Consider the following 17447-nt stretch of genomic DNA (forward strand, 5'->3'; position numbering starts at 1 on the left):
TCTTTGTATATACACATGTGTGTGTCAGCTGGAGCGAAGCTGGCGTACAGGTGCGCCGCTGCCTCGCCAGCACTTCCTGGTAATTAATGACTTCTTCCTGCCTCTCTCCCTCTCTCGCTCTTTCTCTGTGTCTGTCTCTCATGGCTGCGATGGTGGAAATTGATGACATGTGAGCGTTTGCTTTTTCAGTCACACGAGGACAGAGTGGTCGAGCGGGAGAGGGAGCGATTTAGGGGAGAGAGACAGAAAACACTCGTATTTATAAGGAACGTCGAGCTTGTCGAAGCCAGTCGGCCATCCATCATGCCAGCTACTTTGTTCCGTTCTTTTTTATGCCTCTCCCTCACTCTTCGCCGTCTTTTATTCATCTTTTTCCTATCATGTCCTCTCTTTCCATTTCCTATTTGCTGCTCGCTTTCCCCTTCTGCATTTCTCTCTCTTTCCGTCCGTGTCCATGCATCTTCCTCTGCCTTTCTCCCTCTCTCTCTGGTAATCTATCTTAGTTAATATCGTCTCTGCGAGCAGCTGGGTACCGGAGCCCAGTCAGCTCTGTGAGAAACAGAGCTCTGCGTGTGTGTCTGTGTGTGTGTGTGTCTGTGTTGTAGACACACACACACAGACACACACACACGCATAGAGAAAGATAATGACAGAGAGAAAACATGATAATGTAGAAAGTAAAACAGGAGCAGGAGAATGAGCGAGGAGGAGTGAACCTGACGATTATATCAGGAGAGTACAGCTGGAATGATAACACTATGAAGATAAATCCCTGTAGGTCTACTCAGAGAAGGGAGCTGTGGGTAACTGTAGGTCAGAGAGGAGCCGACGCAAGCGCCCCACAAATGTCAAGTAAGCTGATTGGCCCAACAAATCACTCACCGCTGTGTCTATTGGCACATTGTAATTTTGCGAAATTTGTGTGTTCTTCAGGTTTCAAACAAGGAAAAAATCTGAGAGTTGCAGTTTTTAGCTCGAGAAATAACACCATCGATATGAAGTTAAATTATTTCCCAGAAGATCACGCCTTATGGTTCTGATAATGTTTGTCTTTTCCTTTCAGAAGTAAATACCTGCAGATCTGGGATCTAACTGTCAGCATCCAGCAGCACTAAATCATGTGAAAATGTTAAATAATATACCTGCCGAACATCAGCATGCATCGTCACCGTGGCGCATTTGGCACATCGTGCTGCTTTATGTAATTTTGCATTCATCTGGTGGCAAAAATGTCAAAAAAAAGTTTCGGACTGGCTAAATTTACCTGGGCTTCATAAAAAAAAGATGCTTTTTTTAATAAAAAATAATTTCAGAATAAATTAAACATTCAGTTGATTATTAGAAAAGCCTATTAATGTTGGAATTTTGTTCATCTCATATAAAATTGTATAGCTAACATTTCACTTGTAATATGGTATTAATTTGAAACCCTTAGTTTGAGTACATTGAGTCTTCTAGATAGGCCGAAAAGAAAACGGCTTACAACGAGTTGTTTACAGGCTCTGACCAACGACTACCGGGCTCGAGAAGTGACGCATCATGAAATTAGGCCTAATTATCTTGTATGTTGAGTTGGTTTACCACAGGTTTCAGAACCAGTTATAGATAACAACGAGCTGTAGTCCACTTAATTTTGTAACTTTTACTTTATTCTATTTATGTGAATCCGGTTAAAAAAAAGTTTCAAAAACATGTTTTAGCACTGTAAGGAGTTCTTAAAAACGTGACCCCAACAATCCAAAATGTGGCACATTTTAAGACGACCAGCACTGACCAAAGGGCTGCAGTTCATAATGAAGGACAGACAACATCAAAAATATGTGCAAATATACAAGACGTGAAACACAATATAAACTTGTTCGATCATTATCTATTACAGTAAATGCAAGACAGTCTAGGCTTTTAAAAAGAAAAGGACAGGCTCTCTGTTTTCTGTTATGTTTTCTTTTTGTGATGCTTCACCCCCACTGAGAGGTCAAAGGTCGCAATATCTGTTCTTTTTCTCATGCTCCCACAGTAGCCACTTCACACGCTACACCTTCGTATCTGCTGGAGTAATACGAGCGGATAGCATGTAAGATAAATGTTTAAGAGTCGCAGACGGCGAGACAAACGCACATTTGCTCTCTTCTCCAGCTTGTCTAGTTGCCGGGGTGACCGACCAGCCTGGCTCGATGTTCGAGTACGGGGAGAAAAAGAAAGAAAAGAACAGAAAGGAAAGAAAAGAAAGAAAAGCGACCACAATCAATGAGACCCCTTTTTGTTTTAGTGGGAACCTCCTTTTACCCCCTGACGACACACACACACACACACACACACACACACACACACACACACACACACACACAGTGAAACACACAGGATGACTGAAATGGTGTGTGACTGTGTGCCTTTGTGTCTGACTCCCTCTGCCTCTCTGTGTGTGTGACTGACTTTATTTAAGACAAGGGCCCTTTTGTTTTAAGCCGGAGAATGGCTCCAAGACCGAGGCTGGCCCTGTAATTGGCCTACTTAGGCCCTGCTTAGCATGAGAAAAGCCTTCCTTGGCCCGGCAGTGCCAAGCTAACTCTTGTTTTCAGCCGCCGGACTCGCTGATCAGAATTCAGAATAGGGCCGAAAAACACCCCCCCTCTACAACTCTAAACACACTCCTCCATCCTCTGCTTTAAATACACTGCACACTAATTACTTAACGAGAAAGCTGGGTGGGTGGGGTGGTCTTCTACACTTTAACGGAGTGGTGGTGGAGTCCATTTAAAGGAGGAGGGGGGTGGGGAGGCCGGCTCTTTTTTCACCTCTTTCCTCCTCACTTACTTTTTGTCCCACTTTCAAAAAAGAAAAAGAAAGAAAAATGACCCTCTCTTCCATTCTCCTCTCAGTCCTTTATTCTCGAGTTCTCTCCTCTCAGAATCAGCCCAGATGCCACTTGTTGCTGCCGAAATCATTGAACTTAATTAGCGGGACAATGTGTGCGCGGTTTGCTAAGTTTGAGCCGTAAACAGAGTCGCAGCTCTAGAGAGAGGAGAGGAGAAGATAAGTTAGAGAGCGAGGAGAAGTTAGACTCTGAGCCGTGAGGTGAAAATCTCCACGCTGGGCAGCATGGGGTCGTTCTCATGGAGGTAAATACCATCACTAACCAGGGTTTCATTTGTCATTATCAGCTCGGTTTGAGGTGTCTCAGGTAGGCTGTGTCTCCAGGAAGTGTCTTGATAAATCTACCGAGTGGTCATTTATGTGTCTGTATGAAGCTGAACTTTTATAGTGTTAGTTATGTGCTGTATAGAAAGCTATGCTTGAAGATTTACTTGTTAGTGGAGGTATTATTAAAATTTTGGCTATTTTATTTATTTTTTAAATGTTAACATTAAAATTTGAGTTTCATTTTTCTTTTTTCCTTTTCACTTTAAATTATTGTATCATAACATTGGCATTCATTAACTTCCATATATTTATAGTAAACCATGCATACTACTACTTTCTTACTTCCTAACTTGCTTTCTACTAAATATTATAATATTTCCTTTTTTGGTGGTGACACACACATTCAAAATCATGATGTGATTGTTGTATTGCAGAAGAGATATGGAAAAGAAGGTAATGATCATATAGAGGTCAGGAATCTTCCAAATAGTTGCATTTCATGTACATCTTCTGCATTTTAATTTTGGCATAAATAGAATTTAATTTAATTTAATTTTAATTTCCATAGACTTTTTTCATTTATTAGAGCTAGCATTCCAACATATTAGCCTTCATGGCTTGGATCCTTAGCCCTTTCCATACTTGAGGTGAATTCCCTGTACTGGAACCCAGTTCGGTTTTTAAGCGACAATGACACAACTGCTGCATTTTAAGTGAATGCAACATTGCTGCACTGAAGGTTGTTATTACTGTCAAATTTGTGGATTTTTCTGGCCTGTTTTGTGTTTTTGCAATTTGTGGGTCTTATCTATAGAGTACTCATTTTGACATTGCAGTTATCCTTTAGTAGCTTGACATTGTTTTCAGGTAGAGTTTAACTGGCCGATGTATTCTGACTTTATTCGTTGATGTTTCAGGTATTTCTGCAAACAGTATTTTAGCTTCACTGAACATTTTAGATTCAGTGTGTTAAACATTTTGATGATTCGATTCATTGAATTTACAGACATCTAACAGCCATTGTTATGTTCTTCAGGACTCCAGACAACATTTCAGTTCTGTTCTGTTGGCATTTCCATTATTTTCAAAATACCTCTTTTTTTTGAATAAATAATTCAAAAAATGCGCTAAATTGTTTATATTAATACCTTTGAAACAATTTCTTTCCCCCTTCCACCTAATTACTTTTCAAGCGATTGCAATATTACAGTGAATAACGATACTACAATAAATTCTCAACAGTGTTAGTAGCGTTCAGTCTAACATGAACTTCACTGTCTGGTGTAAAGTGATCAAAACCTTTTGTTTCAAGCGGTGTTCGTATTTCAGTGGTCAGTACTGCAAGTGATACTTAACTCTTTGATCCGCTGATACTTCTGATACCTTCCAGCTTCTGTTTTCTTGTTCCTCTACACTACAAAAAAAATAAAAACATTCAGTTGTTACAAACTTACTTTGAATTTTTTCATTTTTTTCTAATATTTTGTCAAGACAATGAAGTTGAGATGTTTAGAACAGTTCAAACAGCCTGAACTTCACTTAAATGCCTCTGATTTTGTAATAATTTGCATCTAAAAATTAACCGTGAGATACATGAAATAAATCTGTTTGTGAAGATGTGTATCTACCTATTTTTTTCTCAGGCAGTATTTAAATTTGTGACTAGCCATGTCTCGCCATTGGAGCCTTGATAACCATCGTTTTCGTCTCTATTCACGGGCCCACATGATCACATGATTCTACTCGATGATGAGTTTGATTAACTCTCTCTCTCTTTCTCTGTGTCTTGATGTCTCTCAACCAGTCCATACTGGGTGGTGGCGAGTTGGGCTTGGGGAGTCCCGGTGCGGCGTCGCCCACTAAGCCAGCCGGTCAGTACTACCAGCACTACAGCTCCAACCCGCGGAGGAGAACGCTGCACATGGACACCATGGGTGAGAAGCCGCACACAAAGACACACAATATATTTGCTATAGACACTCACATTGTCCCAGTAGCTCCTTTCTCCATCGCGACAATGAAAAGAGGAGCTGAAAAGCACAAACAAGGAAACTACTAGGCATGTTAACTTATAAATAAATAATAAATGAATAAATGAAAATAATACATCTAATCCTGCAGTCTTTTTTTTAGCCGCACAAATATGGCTGTATTATCACACAGATTGTAGATTAGTTAGGTGGATCTAATAACTACACACTCATTGGAAATCTCCATCCGCCCTGTCGGTACATAAAGTGGCTCCACATGGGTCCCGCAGTGTGCAGGTAGTGTTACCGCTCAGTTACCTGCTTGTAGAAGCTGAACTTTCACTGCTTCTGTTTTGTTTTTAGAAGTGGCCATAAGTGGCAGAGAAGAGCTTCATTTGACATGTGCTCTTATTTGATTTCAGCGGCCACCTGTCAGCCAATTAGAAACCAGAACTTTTGATGGTTTTGTTGATGACCAATCAATATTTCATATATGAGATTAAAAAGAAATGCAGGTTTCCAAATTTACAAACAAAAACAGTTTTTTATTTTTGGTTTTACCGTGTCCTACAAAAGTCAGCTGGGTAGCTGGAAATTTTTTGCACTGATTTAATGAGTCATCATTTAGGTGTGTTGTTAGGTTGAGGTTGTGTTACATTGTGTTGGGATAGCCATCTGTCCATAGAGGCTAAAAATGAGTATGACTAAGGTTTTATTGTGCTGTTGTCTTTTTTTATAAACAACTTGTGGCAATTTGTGGCTCCCACAAGAAATAAAACGCCTTTTTTAAAAACTTTTATTATCAGCTTGCATTTTGCTGGTAGCAAAAACCTGATGTGCAACTCCACCGTGTTCCTGAAACACTGGATGCTATTGATGTTACTTTTTAGTCATTTGTTAATTGTTTTGAATCGTTTTACCTTTCTCTGAAATTCTCTTGAAACCATAAACATACAACCTTCTGAAATGTAACAATAAAATAAACCATGACTATTAATTTGAGCTTAGACTAAAGCTTAGACTAAAACAGCAACAAGAAAGCAGGATGTCAATAATTGCCTGCCTTCATTTGTGTTGACACTAGTGAACCATTTTAACCTGGACACTCTTGAAGACTGACAAATATGTGACTGTCCTGTCTTTTCTGTGTGTGTGTGCATTTTCAAAGAGGTGTTTAAGAGAGGAAAATGCTGGGAAGTCTTTTGAAAAGCAGGACAATAGCGACTGTGGAGGTAGCCTTGGTAGCGTTAGCCTTGAGAGGACACAAACACACACACACACACACACACATGCACACGAGTCTCGAGGCCAGTTTCCAAAGATGACGCTCTTTCATTTTTCCATCAAAGTCTCACCTTCCAAGTTAATAGACTGCTTCGTCGCTCCCCTTGAGAGAAACCCTGAAAAATAATATAAACATGTCAAAAGCCGCACGCCCTGTTTTTATAAAACCAAAGGGGAAATAATTGACCCTGTCTCTTTTCGTATCCAGTCTTTGTGTTTCGTGCATCTTATTGTGTCGTACTTGTTTGCAGTGAAAGCCTCCTTTGTAAATATATCGGCCTCGCTCGTTCCTCTCCAGCTCATCGATTAAATTCAAACGACCCAGGAAAAAGAAAAAGCGTCCTTTAAAAGACCAATAAAAGCCACTTTGCCTGGTAAACCCTCATCTATTGTTTTATTGTTTTTTCCCCCTCTTTTAGACATTCACACAAAAAAAGTGCGGAAGGTCCCTCCTGGCTTGCCGTCCTCGGTAAGTGATAACATGCTCTTTTTTTGTGATATTGCAGATATGATTTCTGAGCTGTTGTCTCTGCTCGGAGTGCCACGAAGAGGCTGCTCGATCTGTTGTAATCAGCGAACTGGTTTTGTGTCAGTAAAGGGTAAAGCAAGCGTTGCGTGGCTTTGTGAATCTGTGTACATGTGGATGATGATGATGCTGTTTGGAGCTGAGCTGGATACAAACAGCTGTTGGCTTTTTTGTTGTCACCTTGCTTTTTTTGTTTCTATTCATAAATAGTTATTTTTAGCGATTTAATGTCTGGTTTTTAGGAAACTGACAGGATAAAAAACGAGATGATGCCTGAAAGGTGTTTTTTTCATGACTATGAACACATAAAAACTGTATATGTAAGGAATCTGTATTATTCTTTAATTTGAATTGATTTGCTCAGTTGTATTCGTGACATTTTGGACTGAAACTCAGCAGTTGGTTTAAATGGATGGAGTTTTTCAGCAGGTCTGAAAGGACAGAAAACCTAAAAGAAACTCAAAACTTGTTGAAAAAGAAAAACTAGCACATCAGCTGGCTTTGGAAATTTGTGGAAATGAAGATGCTGTCAGAGCCGAGCTGGACACAAACAGCTGTCGGCTTTTTGTCGTGCATGTGGTGTTTTTTGTTTTGTTTTTTTCTTTTTTACAAATCAAAAGAAGAAGAGTTTCAATTCAGATAAATAATCCTACAAAGGAAACAAAGACTCTGTTCTCCTGCGTTAGGAAATGGAAGCTGAACGCAGATTTTGGCAAACAAACGATCTGTTTTTGTAGACTTAACTTTGTACTGGTTTCCCCAAAATATTGATTAGTTAGTTAGAGAAAGAAAAAGCAGGAACACTCGTCCATCAGCTGAGAAAAAAAATCAACCTTCAATCAGTTTGATGGTGGATGATGAGTTTAGTGCACCAAAGTTTCAAGGATTTGCTGTTTTTTGATTGTTTGAGCTGTTTGCACTGCCAGAGATACCTGAGAGCCTGTGAATAGTTATTGTTCTTTGGCTAAAGCAGACTAAATGCACACTGGAAAAACTCCAACAGTAAATATGATCAAACCTACAGAGAAAAAAGATCCGTTTTTGGTGATTATTGGTTCCTCCAAAGCTGAATCGACCCCGGCTGCTGTTCTGAGGCCTGACGCACGGACGTTGTTTGACTCAGGAACAAAGCAGCTGTTTCCCTTTGTGTTCCTGGAGTCTTCCTCACCTTAAGAATAAGATCTTCTTTTATTTACTTTGTGTTTTCTTTGTTCACCTTTTTTGCACTCTTGTGCATTTTTGTCTTCAGTCTTACTTCAGTAATTTTCTTTTTCTTTGTCTTATAAATTCAGCATTTCAAACTGACATGTTATAGCTCTTTCACAGATCTAGCGCTCATTAGATTTATTTCTATCTCTTACTATGAGGTGTTATACATGTCGAGAGTTTTTTTTTCCTTGACGGTGACCTCATTAATGGCCAGTTAACGACGGCTGAATGTACGGCATGTCAGACGCTTCTTTGGCTCGGCGGGAGTCCGCCTTTCTGTGGCCTTGGCCCGCTTTGTCCCCGCTTCCTGCCTCTCTCCTCCGCCTCTCTGTGTCTACACCAGCCGGGAGAGGGAGGGAGGAAGAGGAAGGGAAAAAGGAGGGGGAAAAAAGGAAAAGCAGGGAGGAAGAAGTGTGCAGTCTGTTTGACAGGTTAACCCTGATCATCTTGGGTGCATGTGAGTAAAAACGTGACGGCAAACAGTCGGCACTGCCGAGCAGGAATTTTCCATCCAGTTACATCCCAAAATATTACAAAAAACTTTTTTTGTAATATTGAGTTACTTTTACATTTCTTCAACTCCACAACAGGATTTTTTTCTTTTTCATCTTGATATCACTGTAACATTTAGGGTGTAAAACATTGTTACAGTGGGAGCCATTGTTCTTCTATACCAGAACTAAAGACAGTAAACCCTGCAACAGTGAAAACTTTAAACCACTCCATCTGTTTCAACTTTGACCTTGTTTCTTCAGTGCTTCTTTTTCTCCTTCTTCTTCTTTCTTCTTCTTCTTCTTCTAGAAAAGTTGTCTGGAGGGTTTGTTGGAAAGCGTTTATGTGTATAGTTTGCGTACACAGATTGGGGACTGAGTCCTGCATACCACTCTTGAGTGAAAGATGTTGATTTGAAGTGAATGCTCACTGTGTCTTCCTAATCTTAAACAAGTGCTATAGATATTGCAGTAAAGACAATGAAGAACATTGGCAGCAGCCATCCTATCCTTTCATATCTTGATAGAGCTTTACCACAAGACTAGACAAAACAAGGATTGGACAACCCTCACATCAAGACAGACAGATTTTGAGCATACATCATCTGACTGAAGACACATCCCTGCAAATCCCTGTAAATGTGATTGTTTGCACCAGTTGCACAATTTCTGACACTTTAGGATTTTTAGGAATTCTGCTGGTGCACTATTTGAAAATTCTGGTATTGACAGGCAGCTTTCATGTATAAAATATTTTCAAAATAAAAGCACTGTGTGAATATGTACCCTGTGGAAATAAACCAGAAAATGCAAAAACAAAAAGTCTGACGAGTTAAAACTGGAGTTTCTGATTGTAAATGATCTGGAAAATTCTGTAGGAACACCAATCTCGCCACACTACAGTCCTGCACCAAAACATGGAGTGCAGCTTGTGCTGTTTATACGCAGTGAGATTTGCCCTGAAACTATGGGACAGAAAAATCTTGATAAATCCTGGAGCACTTTAATTAAGCTCATTTAAACTTCCTGTTTATTTACCAAATATTACTTTGGTAGTAAAACTTGTTGCTGTTGATCAGTGGTGGCAGTCACACAGGCAACTAGATCTAAAAACTAAAGATTAAAATTTCTACCCATACCAACTTTACTGTAGGCTGTACCTGAGAGATCGGCGTAGCCATCAAGACGTCACCCGATTGTTGGTGAAGTCCCACCATGAAGCCTCAGACTGAGGGACTTTTGCTGTTGCCATGTTACCTTTTTAAAACATAGATGCCATGGAAATGGGGCAGATCTCACTGTGAATCCAAGAGACACCACCTTGGTATATCATCATTTCTGGCTCTAATGAAGAACATAGTTTCCAAAAAAGGCTTCATGTTATATTCAGCATCCCTTTAAGTGACAAATTCGGCCTATAAAGTTGTCAGGAAAGTGTTTTCCTACATACAAACAGACTGAATGCAGGTTTTAGCCACGTTGGTATTGATTTCACTTTGATGCTACGTTCATCTTTAATGTCGTGATGGAACAGGTTTGCACGGTCAGTCATCACGACTAAATCAGTCGTAATTGACTCTTAACTCGTAATTGACTTAGCCGTAGTTCATGTGTTTACCTGAGCATTTGTGACACTGTGTTCCTCTCAAGGCATGTTTCCTGGTGCAGATCAGTAGCTTAAATGTAAACAGGACAGGGTTGACTTGTTGGGATCATTTTTGCCACTTTTTCATGTCACGTAAACCTGTCAGTCTCAGCTCAGCTTTATTTGTACCACACAGCATCTTGAGTTTTCTGTTTTGTAGACTTTGTAGATAAAGTCCTTTTATTTTGAAAGTATTTAATTTTCATTTTTGATCAATTTCATCTATTTATGTAACAGTTTTCGTCCATCTTTTGAGCTTAGGACCTATGTGTAAACTCCCATTGATAGGTAGCTTGTAGCGGATTGTCTATTGGCCAGCTTGCTCAGGAGTTTTGGTCTCTAACCTTCCTATGACTTGTGCGCTGGATAAAAACCTCACACTCATGTCTGACTGAGTTGTTCAGCTGTAAAAGTCTAGTGTCAACAGCCAGGTGATCCAGGTTTTGGATCTCTCTGCACTTACTTCGCCTTCATGTCTGAGCTGTCTCCTCTCTCCGCTGTGTCTCTGTTGCCACCTCTGTGATGTGACTAATCCTGCCTTCTCCTCCCGTTCACATGAAGAGAAAATGAACAAGGAGAGGACCTAGTGTCTGTGAAATGGAGAGGTTGGTTCCCCTGCTGGAAAATAAATTCCGAGGCACTTTCCACCAGCTTTTTGGCACGAGTGTTGGCTATGTGGGAGAGCAGAAAGTGAATCGAGAGCTTTGTAGGGTTTAAATGCATTCGGTTTGTATTTTAGGTGTCTTTGAATCGCACAAGGCCCAGGTTCTGTCGTGCCATGAGTCAGCTTCAGCACCCGGCCTCGTCTGAAGCTCTGGCTTTTATTCTGAAAAAGCATTGCTGACAGGTGTTCATTTTCATAATCGCTTCTGTTTGGGTTTCAGATGTACTTTAGACATTTTAGAGGGGGGATTTAAACTTTGTATTTCTGAGAAAAACACTAAAACACACACTTTAACACAATGTTCCAGAACAGACACCGAAAACAGCGACATCGTCTGATCTTTGTGTTGTCTTGTGTACCCAGATATCGTGGCCTAAACAGCATTAGAGTGCGAACAAAGAGGAACAGCTAGTGGCTAATACCGCGTGACTTTTTATTGAGCGCATTCATCAAAATGTTAATAAGTATGAGATAAAAAAGTAAAATAAAAACAGGTCTCAGCTGCAACTGTTATATACGGGCATTTCATTATAATAATCCCCCCCAAAAATATATAAAACTTAAACAGCTTTTATATAAATTGTGTATCCCTGCAACATAGATGCTCTCCTCTAGACTATGTATCTATGTTCATGTTGAGACTGAGTATATACCAAAACACTTCGGACCTTTTTTAAAAAGATAAAAGCTGTCCACGTGTGTAGTGTCACTCATATGAGCAATGACAGCATCCCCGAATGGTCCAACTTAGCTGTAACCTGCTGTACACCATAACACGGTAATGCCCTGTACTGCCAGAATAAACAGCTGGCTTGCATGCAATTGTGATTTTTCTCAAGTAAATAAAGCAATATGTGTTGAGCCCCTTTTTTTTCTTTTCTTTTCTTTTCTTTTTTGCATGAATCCAGGAGGGGATGCAGATCTGTTTTTTCTTACCAGACTGTTTCTTGTTTCTTACAAAACATTCCATATGAAATTGATAGTTGGTGCCTTGCTGTGGGGATTGAACCTATAAAGCCTGTCAGCTGCTTATTTTTAACCTCGGATCAGTCCTACAAAGAATTTTCCTGCAAGTTTTCCCATTTGATTTTTAGAGCTGAGCATTTGGGTGTCTGTTCAGAAATCCTTCCTGCTCCTCTTTTTTTTCCCATTCTTTTTTTTTTTTCCGAATGGTCCGGCCTCCAACACTGCTGCCAACAGCAACGGCAAGGAGGCTGAGGCGTCTTTTCATTCCTGCCTCCAGCAGCCAAGCGAGCTGCCTGCCGCCTTCTTTTTAATGCAGTAAATTGAACTCTGAAATGACTTGATAAGGATTTCTTTTTTGTCCATCAAGTTCTTGCTTTTTGTTTTTCCTTTTCAAATAATTTGGGTCACTTTTCAGTCATCTACAGCAACTGTGTGTGTTGATTCTGCAGGATGCTCTTGTGTAAGTTAAACATCAGTTAAACTTATTGAAATCCTTCAGTTTAAAGGAGCAAACGCTTAAATGTTAAAGGATAAAATCCTGAATCTGAATTTATTTCTTCTAAATCATTGATTATGTCCATAAATTAATCACTACAAATGATTCTATATATTTACGACTTAATGTAAGGTGTGAAATTGTTATGTTTGTTTAGTGGTTGGCTGTCATATTTAGGGATTAAAACCCTTTTACTTTCTGATTTGTGCCTTCACCAGAAGCCTTAAAATATTTACTGTAGGGTAGACGTAAAAGCATTTTTGACAGCAGAGACATTGAGCCAAAAATAATTTTATAATTTAACAAACATTACTGATGCTGGTGAATATTTTTGTGTACAATTAGTGTAGATTATGCAGTATGATTGACTAAATGTTACTGGTTAAAATATAAAGGGTGTATGTATCACATACATGTTTTAACATATACAAAAATATTTATGTTTTAATTCTTTTTTTAATTTATTTATTGTAGTTAGCATGTAAGTTTTTAACACAACATTTTAAAAGAATTGTAAGGCTAAAGGTCAGCTTATTATTATCAATGTAAAATGTGTCTTCCTTTAATAAATACTGTGGGCGTGTGACTGGTGATTTTTTTATACTATTGTTATTGTTATTATATATTATATTTATACATGTGTACTGAACAACCACAGTGAACAAACATCACAAGGACTCTCCGTGGAGCTGTACCAACGTCTGACAGAAAAAACAATAGCTCGTGGATTTTAAAGAAATATTTTCATAAAGGAGAAGAATGAATATACATACATACAATGTTCTGGTTGTCTAAATGATGACGCCCTGTGTCAGAAACCGTAGACATGAAATAACACACACACGCGCACACAAACACACGCACTCACACGCTTTTTGCCCAGCCTGCACCTGCTCTGACTACAAACACGACTTCACAGAGGAATGCCTGTAATGTTAGTGTGTGTGCATGTGTGTGTGTGTGTGTGTGTGTGTGTGTCTAATTCTATGGAGACACAGAAAGGCCAAAAACAAAAGTTCTCTTTGTGAGCAAAATGGCTTTGAGTAAACAGCGTGGAAACATTTCTCCATCCAAACATCCCGAGTCTCGTGTTGACAGATTCGCTCCCTATAGTTCCCTAAAAGAAAGGGCCATTTTTCTTTGTTTGTTTGATTGTTTTGTTTGTTTGTTTTTCATATTTGTCTTAAAATAAAATGGGATAATATATGTACATTGAGAGAGCTGTTGGAGGTTTTAATGTTTCCCCCGGTCCTTGTTGGCAATGAAGAGTTGCCCCAGTGCTCTGACTTCAGTGCGGGAAAGAAGTGTCTATCTTGCAAAGTTAAAGCCTTTATGATAATAAATTCCAAATTTGTGTTTCTTTACTGAGCAACCAGGTTGCACTGCTGGGAACAAACACAGTCAGTAGTTCACATTTTTGTGCCAAATATGGACTCACTACCAAGGAATCGCTTAGCTGTAGAAAGGAGCAATGATTACATCAATATATAAATAATACTATGTACACACAGTAGAACTCAGACACTCAGACCTGAGAAATCAGACCCTAGATAGTGGTCAATAGTAACCTTGATAGTGACCTTCTTGGAAAAAGTGAGGACCCCACAAAATGTCCTTACCTATCAAGGTCCTCATCACTTTAATCAAGAATCAGGCAAAAAGAAACAACTAAGCTGAGGGAGGTTTGCAGGCTCTTAGCCAAACTGTGTATATTATTTGAAGGTCATTTGTGTTGGGTATTAATAACTGATACATAATTATTCATAAGCAACACCTAGACTGTACTCTTTATAGTGGATGGTGGTCCAGACGGTGTTTGAGCCAAGGAGATGTGTTTTATTCTCATCTTCTGCTCTACCGTTAGAAGTAGATGAACCCTCAACAGCTGACTTTAATTAACTTAGATCATTTCGGTATGATTTTTAATTGTTTTATGGGCCATTTTGGGGGGAAAAAACAAGTTTATATGAAGTGACAAGATGCCAGAATCAGAAATATATTTGGGAGGATACTTCAGTTTTAATATTGAGTCATATTGTTCAGTGTTTTCTCATGGCCTTACTGGCTTTGTGCAGTTTAGTTGTTTTAAAGCAACATAAATCTATAAGTGGCCACTAGGGGCAGTAGCAGCAGATTTCTAGGCCATACAGTGATTATTTCTTTTTTGCATTTAAAACACTTCCATATTTGGTGACTTGTACACTTAATTTGATGACTTTAGAAGCAATAACAGTGTTTGAGTCTCAAATTAAACTTTTCTGATGTTTTGAGGCACAGTGTATTGATGTAAATGGACTAATGCTTTCTGGAATATTTTGTGTAAGTTTAGTATCTTTCAGCTTGGTTTCAGTGATATTTGACAACTTCCTTTAGAACAAGATGCTTTTTTTGCCTTTTTTGCCATCTTTCCTTAATTTATTGGCTGTTATGGCGACATTTTCTCTATGTTTAAGGAACGTCGGTCCTCTCCATACCGTATCTGTACATTGTTTAATTTGACTTGTTCTTCCCTGTTGTCATGTTGCTGCCCTCCCATATGCTCCAGCGTGTGAGTGCACTTCATTTAAGCAAAAAGTCTTGACTTTTTTCTCTCATGTCTCCACTGCGGGCGATGGGCCTCTTTCTTTTAATTAATTCTTTTTTCTTTTTTTTGTCTCCCTGCGCCACAAGTTTGTTATTGTTGTTTGTCAAATTTTGTTTGCTGAGTTGATGATTTACTTTGAGAAACAATTAAACGTCACTTGAGAGGAGAGCGTGGGACGTCTTTGTAATCAAAAGGAAATTAGGCATCAGTTGCTAACATTAGCAGGTTGCAGAGTGCCGTCTCGCTGTTGTTTTTCTTTGTTTGGTGTTAGGAGTATATCAGCTCTCTCTGCTTTTTTTTTCTGCTTTAGATATCATTGTTTTTGTTAATTTGTCATTCAGGCTGATAAAGTCTCCAGCTCGTCCTCGGAGCTTTGCTAATGTTGACTGAATTAATAATAAAACACAGTCATAGTTAAAAAGATTATCCCCAAAATCGACTCTAATGAAGCCGTGAAGATGAAGCTGTTAAAGGGAGTGGAAATAAATTGTATGTGCTTGTTGAATCTTCATTATTTAGTCCATTTGTAGCTTTTTTTTTTGGAGGGGGAATAATAACACACACACAAACACACAAACATCCACTCTCTCACACACAGTTACCTCACCACTGTAGTAGCAGACATGTTTTACAGATTCATCCTGTGTGACTTCTTGTTTTCAGGGTTTAAATGTGAATATTATTTTACATTTTCACATTCTGGAAAAATGAAATCTGTTTATTTATAGCTTTGGATTGTGGATTTTTTTCTTTAAAATTGAGACAATAAATATAGCAAATCTTAAATCAAAGCACAATACATTATTTAATTTTCAATATTATAAATTATGCTTTCTCAAAAGTAAAAAAGTGTTTCTAGTCTGAAATGCTTTTTAATAATTCAGTAATGTTGAAATTGTTACATTTTATCCATCATGATGTAGTAAAAATCATTTATTCCTCAGAGTATGTTATTATTATATTATCTTGGAGGTTTCCTACTTTACAGTAAAATATCTTAACAACAGGTTTCACTTCTTTTAGCAAAAGTTAATATGTGATTATTTTTAATGTGTAACTCATTTGTCACCAAATCTAAATGACACTTAAAGTGTATTTGTACAAAAAAACAAGGCAACAGATTTGACTTTTAAGAATACCAAACAGCCATAAAATTGCATTTTTACCTGAAGCTCATCATTCAGTATTTTAATTTCTAATTTAAAGGATCCAGAGTGTGAAGAGTCTCATCTTCAGCTCGCTACCAGCAGAAGCCTTTAAAGACAGACCTTCACTTCCTTTGATTTTAGGCTTTTAAAGAAGGAGTCCTGGGGTGTCAACATTTTATGTGGCTTATTTAAAAAAACAAAAAAACAACTCCTTGTAGGGTAAATATTTTCAAACCCTGAGATTAAATCCTCTTCGGTGATCTGACCAGGGCGATCTGCTCCCATCTCTGGCTATTTCTTCTCCCTCTCTCTCTCACTCACGCTCTCTCTCTCTCTCCTCGGCTCAGATGTGGTTTTGTTTAAAGTCGACAGCGTTAATTAAATTAAGCCAGGTCTTGCAGAAGGCACAGTAGGAGAGCCGGCGGTCCCCGGTGGGCCACGGGTGGAGGAGGGATGAAGAGTGGGGGGGTGGAGAGCAATAGTGGTGGTGGTGGTGGTTGGAGGGTGGTTGGAGGGGGGTACAGGGAAACTTTTTAGTGAGCCATACTGCCCCCTTCAGACAACCCCAGATGCTACAGAGAGGCTGCCTATCAGTGAACTGCTGTGTTGTCTGTTTCCTGCATCGTGTGAAGGCAGCTGTGTGGTTTTAGATACGCAACTCTGGGTTTGAAAAGTGTGATCAAAAACTGTATTTTTGTTTTTTGTAATCAGGAAAAAGTTATTTTAAAAGGGCAACAGTTCAATTGCCAAAAGTATGCGGACAGACTTACCCTGTGCTGCTGTAGTGATCTGCATTTCAGGTCAGATTTCATTTGTAGGGTCTTCTTCCCATTCAGGCTCAGAAGCATTACTGAGGTGCAGCAGTGAAGCTGGGAGATAAATCCTGGCTCACACTCGTGGTTCCAACTAATTTTGGTTTTGGATGAAGCTGCACCAAATTAACACAAGTAATTTTATATACATATATATACTATAATAGTATTTATAAAATAATTAGAGAGCCCAGTTTGTTCTATATTTTGGATCAACAGAACAGAAACATTAATAGTATAAAAGAATAAAAAAAAAATTATTTAAAAAAAAAGAGAGGCAGATTTATGAGATATATTTAAGAGCCTGCAGAAAGTAATACGTTGTGTTTACTCTCTTGTCTTTTGGTCAAATTGGTTGCACTTGTTTGTGTAAATCCACTTTGTCACAAAAATACAAAAAATTGAAAAGCACACAGTGACCTCACCTCCTCGTGTGTGAAGTGGTGCTGAAAATGAAGTGTCTGCGTGTGCGCGTTTCTGTGTTAGCATGCTGCTCAAATTAGCGGCGTTG

At 38.9% G+C, this 17447-nt stretch overlaps 1 protein-coding gene across 5 annotated transcripts in view; it reads left to right on the top strand.

The window, feature by feature from the left end:
- LOC116324929 (transcription factor 4) overlaps window positions 1-17447 on the top strand; it is a 237011-nt gene that overhangs the window by 120525 nt on the left and 99039 nt on the right. For all 5 annotated transcript variants that reach the window (XM_039615271.1, XM_039615273.1, XM_039615272.1 and 2 more), the window contains 2 exons: window positions 4946-5075; window positions 6815-6864. In XM_039615271.1, the coding sequence (XP_039471205.1) occupies window positions 4946-5075; window positions 6815-6864 (180 nt within the window). The remainder of the gene's footprint in view (window positions 1-4945; window positions 5076-6814; window positions 6865-17447) is intronic.

Source organism: Oreochromis aureus, linkage group 7 (genome assembly GCF_013358895.1).
Source record: "Oreochromis aureus strain Israel breed Guangdong linkage group 7, ZZ_aureus, whole genome shotgun sequence".
In the NCBI taxonomy this organism is placed as follows: domain Eukaryota; kingdom Metazoa; phylum Chordata; class Actinopteri; order Cichliformes; family Cichlidae; genus Oreochromis; species Oreochromis aureus.